This window comes from Pleuronectes platessa, chromosome 12 (genome assembly GCF_947347685.1).
Source record: "Pleuronectes platessa chromosome 12, fPlePla1.1, whole genome shotgun sequence".
NCBI classification, from domain to species: domain Eukaryota; kingdom Metazoa; phylum Chordata; class Actinopteri; order Pleuronectiformes; family Pleuronectidae; genus Pleuronectes; species Pleuronectes platessa.
Window position 1 is genome coordinate 23,079,579 of NC_070637.1, and position 6,000 is coordinate 23,085,578.

General features: G+C 45.5%; 1 protein-coding gene across 1 annotated transcript in view; it reads right to left on the bottom strand.

Moving 5' to 3' along the window:
- Nucleotides 1–3,229, bottom strand: part of gfra1a (gdnf family receptor alpha 1a) — a 78,373-nt gene extending 75,144 nt beyond the window's left edge. The window contains exons 1-3 of the mRNA XM_053436427.1: nucleotides 2,789–3,229; nucleotides 2,088–2,381; nucleotides 1,034–1,114 (exon numbers count right to left, since the gene is read on the bottom strand). Coding sequence (XP_053292402.1) covers nucleotides 1,034–1,114; nucleotides 2,088–2,381; nucleotides 2,789–2,843 — 430 coding nt within the window. The 5' untranslated portion in view covers nucleotides 2,844–3,229. The remainder of the gene's footprint in view (nucleotides 1–1,033; nucleotides 1,115–2,087; nucleotides 2,382–2,788) is intronic.
- Between the last annotated feature and the right edge of the window lie 2,771 nt (nucleotides 3,230–6,000).

Below are 6,000 nucleotides of genomic sequence, written 5' to 3' on the forward strand. Positions count from 1 at the left end.
GGCTGTAAGAATGACGCTATAAATCTGTCTGTCCCCACACTTATGGGCCTGAGAGTGTTCTTCCCGAGTCTAGTTTGCAAATTAAGAAGCAGACATGAAAACTGTAATATGTTAAATATTTCTAATAAGAGGAGCAGGAGGGGAAATAGGCTTTAGCAAAGAAGCTGGCATCTCAAACAGTTTCTTTAGAATGAAATTGGTCGTTAAGTCGATACCCAGTTGAAGATGGTGTTTATTTTTGTATCTAACCACACACATTGTGGGAGAAGCATTGGTTTAAGGCAAATCAGCATGTAGTGAGACAGAACATGACGGGGGTAATAGAAGGTAAAAGGCGCCTCTCTATCAAAAAAGGGTCAAAATATCTGCCTTGTTCTTTGAGGATGTGGAAGCAGAATGTGTCTGTTTGATTTGACACGACTCTCATCACCTGCAGTGTAACAGCAACAATCTAAGCAGCGACACATTCACAGGGCAGACGCTCAAACACCCACAACAGTCTCAACCACAGGACCACAGAGTACCTGCGTGGCTGTGAAGAAGGGAATAACATCGCCATCTAGAGGCACGACACAGCATCTCCTCCTCAAGCACAGCTCTGAACAGAAGAATGACTGTCATGCTCTCTCCCACATCACTCACAGAGCTGCTCACTCACTCACTCACTCTTTTCAACAAGTGGATTCAAGCAGCCACAGGAGGAAGCTGTCCGAGACAACAGCCCCAAAAACAACCAGAAACAAACGAGAGCCGCTGCTTCCTCCTCATATGCTCGATGAGACGTAGAACTATAGCTCCCCATGCAAGGTCGGGTCCAGCCAGCATGCAGTATATCTGGGGCGAGTACGAGGGGAGAGAGAGACAGGTAGCGGAGAGGATGAGGGGAGATAGATACTTGACACAGAGATAACCTTCGGTGAGAGCATGCACAGCTTGGAGCTTTAACCACCTCTCAAGTGAGACGGGCATCCGATGAAACAAGGAGAAATGGAGTGAAAGCCTCCACAGAGGAAGATTTTGTTTTTATCCTTACCTAGGATGGGAGCCAGGCGAAAAATGTCCGAGAGACGACTGTTCACAGGTTCATACGGAGAATCCTCCAAGAAGTCATTGCCTGTGAGAAAGATAAACAATCGTTATCAATCGACATCTGTAAGACAGACAGACATACAGAGAGATACTGCACATGGATAGATAGATAGATAGATAGATAGATAGATAGATAGATAGATAGATAGATAGATAGATAGATAGATAGACAGATAGATACATAGATAGATAGATAGACCCTCTCCTCAAAGACAGACAGATTAACCCTCTCCTGTTTGTTTATCATCCCCCCCCCCCTCACATTGGCCTGCATGTGACAGGGTTATTTGGGCCAGTCGATATCCACGCTGGCACACAGCCACACGCTTGATTAGGCAGGTTGGTCAGCTGCGTTGCGCAACTGGAAGTCGCCTCGCTGGCAACGGGCTGGATGCAGTTTAGGGACTAAAAGCCCCCCCCTCCTGCCATGATCAACACTTTAAGATGGCAGTGCCAGCGCTGAGGAGCTTCACGCTCCATTACCTTCAAGGGACGTGATTTAAGAGGTCAAAACGTGGGCCCAGGCTCTGCAGGACCATTGGCTGTGTGAACCAAGTCAGGGGCCAAATTTGAAGGAGAGTTGAGTGATTGTGCTTGATGGCATTGGACTGGCAATAGATACAGAGCTGTGTGTGCTAGTTTTTCTTTGTTGTGTTTTTGTGTTTGAGGTATAGGCAGGGTAGGGGAGGGCCACAGAGCTGGAGGGGAGAGGATGGTGGACTGATGCTGACCCCTCCATGGAGCAGTGGGAGGAGCAGGCGCAGTTCATCATCTCACCCTTCAGATTAGACAATGTGAGGAAATGTACATTTTAAATGAATTATAGCTGTAGAACGCAGAAGCAATACCAGGATTTTGTTGAGCATTACCCAGAAACAAAAGCTCATATAATGATAAATATAAAAAACATGAGCACTTGAGGACATTATGCAATAAAAAACAAGAGTCTGCTGAAGCACTGAGAACTTTAAGTCCCACAACAAGCACTAAACACCAACCTTGTAATGTCTGATAGATCCCCCAGTAGATGCGCAGACAGTTCTTCTCCTTCTTCATGCCCCTTTTACACCGGCAATTGTACAGGGGGCTCTGCTTGAGCGCGTCTATGACGCTCCGGCACTCGTCCTTGGCCTCCAGGCCGGCCACCATGCTGAAGTTGCTCTCTCTCCCGCCGGCCACGCACTGCCTCATCGTGCGGTACTTGGAGCTGCAGCCCGGCTCCTTCAGACACTGCTCGCTGGCTCTCACACAGTCCAGCCGGCGCACGTTCTCCTCGGCGTAAGACAGCACATCTGCACACACAGGAGGAATCAAGCCCATTATTAACTATAATACCGATGCGAAGTGAAATCATATCCCCTCATTGACGCGTATTTGCTTTCTTGCGCACTTTGCAAGCTGTGATTTAATTTAGCTTTTTCTGTAAACACATGAAAAACACGTCTACCATGCATAGTCACATATCTAAACAGAGGATTCACAGCAGGCAAACACTAATTAAAATCTGATTTGTACTGAATGAGTTCCATCATGCAGACTTTTTCATTTTGGAGCAGTTTGGACTCTAGGAGCCTCAACACGTTACATTGAGCAGCCGCTTTCTCTGCAGCTCCAGCTCACAAACAGCACTAAAGAAACATGTATAACAATTCGTGTCAAACCCACAGAAGTCGGTGGTTATCACTGAGGTAAAACTTACCCAAAAGAGGCAGGAGGACATACAACCCTGCGAGGATCATCGTCTTCGTCTCCATGTGAAACACAAACCCTTGCAAAGAACAAAATGTGCGACCTAAAAGCAACTTAACAGTAGTTTAATTCCCAGGGTACGTCCACCGTTTGGAAATCCATTGAAAGACGTAGCAGCGTGCGCTCCGCTGTGCACAACACATCCAGCTTCGCCTCCTGTGAGAGATAATCCGCTTCCAGAAAAGTGTCCGGTCCCGATTCTGCAGTTTTCTCTCACTCTCAGTAAAGTCTAGATGTTCAAAGATGGAAACGAGCTTCTTTATTTCTCTCCTCCCCTTCGTGTCGCCGCCGGGAGACAGAAAACAAGGGATCAGCGCAGCGGTGGAGGCGAAGCGGGCGAGTGTCCTCCAACTCCAGCCAGTGGGATGGATGCTTGCGTCTGTGCGTCTGAGCGCACTCAGCCAACTGGAGCCCCACTGCTGTCTGGCGCATTCAGCAGGAGGAGAGTGCCAGCTTCCCCCCCTCGCACTGGAGTGCAGTCATCTTATCATGAATTAGCAAAACATAAATCACAGGGAACTCACTCCAAGTGTAATGCTGCAATGAGAACACCTAAATTTAACAATTAGCGCAAAAGTTCAATTAAGTCTGTGAACAAAAGCACGGGGAGTATTTTGGAGGGTTGCAAACTAACTACAAAATCTTTTTGGGTTATTGTGATCTTTTTTTTAATTATGTTTACTTCCCAGCTCACGTTCTGCCTAAAGTAGATAAAATAACATAATCATTCCAGTTCTTTTAAGATAGACACAGGCAGTGCTACATAACCTCAGAGACCATGTGTGGTCGCATTTAAAACGTTTGGAAGTCATCGAGTCTGCACGAGCTGGTTTTACATTTCAGTGTAAGTGCGCTGACAGGCAGAGGGCAAAGAGCAGGACCCCGGTGCATTTTTATGACATGATTAATATAGCAAAGGCTAAACCCGTAGAGGAGCTTACAATGCAAATTCTACAGTGAGTGCCACTTGAGTGACAAAATGAATGGACGTGTCTCAGCCTCACGCTGTGCTCAGGATGTCTCAGCCCTGTGTGGGGCTCCTCCCTGTTTGCTATAATAGTCAGAGAGAGGAGAAAGTAGTTATGCAACAGTAGCTGTCAACAGCGAGGGGACTTAAAGCTGTGAGGTATGAGATGCTGACACACACCAGGGGGTTGTGATATAAAATAAAGTCTCTGCACAATATGCTGATGTGATACTTGCCAACCTAAGCAGCGCTGCACTGAGGTGAAGCTGCCTCCCTGTGTGTGTGTCGCCATCTGTTGGAGGTTTAGGGGTAAAGGTCACTGTTAGGAATAATGATGTGAAACCATATAATAGACACATTTCCCAAGTGGAAATATGAGCATCATATTCTAAACACCTTTGTTGGATCAATATGTAGTAAAAGGGCGAGAAATCAGACAAACACAACATGCTTGTAATAATAATAGGGATGATGCATCGTGCAGCTTGTAACTCTTCCTGTGGCTCATTGATTGTGTACGTGGGCCATTCGAAGGCTAATCCACTCGGCTAAATATGTGGAACCAGATAATGTCAATGAACCTCTCTCTGCATTAAAGACTGGACTGAATCAATCAAGGATGCAGGCGTCCGGCACAGTAAATCAACCCTAACACGTGTGCACACTTACAGAGAGATGGCTCATTTGAACTACAGTAAATAACCCCTTGTTGAACAGGAAGCATCCGGAAAGGTGCAGTCACTTTTCCAGAATGACTTTTAGTTTAGCTAAATAGAATTATATCCATGCCTAGAGAATATAGTGTAGCTGGAGAAGAGACAGAAAATGGGCAGCGATGAACGACAGGCTCCTATCTGGGCTAATTGTCTGCTCACAGTTTGATGACGTTGCTGTTCTCAAGTCTCCGAAGGGAACCGTGCCAGTCAGGGGGAGGCTCAGTGTGGTGATTTATGAAAAGCCACAATCAATATGTGATATTAATTTTGGAAAATGAATGTCAGAATGATGTACTCCTCGGGTCATTTAGCGTCCCACGGCGTAATGTGCTTCATGGCACCGGATCAGGAGCGTTTCTTTCTCATCCTGTCCCACTGGTGAAAAGAGAAGATTGGTCACAGGCAGGGATCGTGTGACAGACGTGGCCTCAGTGGAGAAGTGAGACGGCCCAGTTGTGCCGACTCAGCACTTGATTAAAGTTCAACACCATGAGTCCGGGCTGATTAATCAAAGTGTACTCTAATGGTGCTGTGAATTATTAACAAGATGGTGGCTCAAAGAGGCAAATTGAAAAATCACACATTTGTAATAATTTACATTGTGCATTCAGTGGAATTAAGGCTAACACTGTCATAGAATGACAAAATACCTCCCATCAGATGTCAACTACCAAGACATGATGGATGTCAATGCTGGATAATTAAAGAGCCTGGCCGGTGCTAGAAATGGTGCTAAGTTAGCCAAAGTGAGACTAATCAGTGCCGGACACTATGCTAACTATAAGCACATACCTGACGCTATCAATGGCTAGATAATAAGAGCCTTACAAAAGATTAACCATCACTAGCAATGGCTTTAACAATGTGGACACAATTGAAGCTAATACTAGGTAACTAAAGTTAGCATCACATAATGACAGGTGCTAGCAAGTGTCCCAAACCATAAGGACATAATTGAGGATGACCCTAATTAATAGGGAGCTTTACTAACCGACACTGTGCTAGCGATGGTGCTAAACATAGATACATGATTGAGGCTAACTGTAGCTACCTAAAGACATCCTTAAAACTAACCTAAAGATGCTAGCATTGATGCTAACCATAGGGAGACAGCTGACGCTAATAATGGCTGATTGATTGAGAGCTACGAACACACCTGACAGAGTTGAAGCTAACGCTAGCTAACTGAGGAGAGGCTCAACAGGTTCTAGTCGGTGTTAGCTACATCTGGGTCCTAATTGTAGCCAATGGCTGCGTTGAGGTTATGTTTTACTTTTAAACATTAATACAACGTTTATTTTCAGTCTATGAGAAACTACGCAACCGCCCTTCTTAAAAAAAAAGAAGCCGAAAGCCTAGCCTGTGTCCTGCGTAGCTGAAGTTCAGTGGGCTAACTAGCCTCCAGCTAACGTCACAAACAGTAGTTTATCTATTTAAATTTGATTCTAGTTTAGTTATTCCACCAGCTGTTGATCCAAG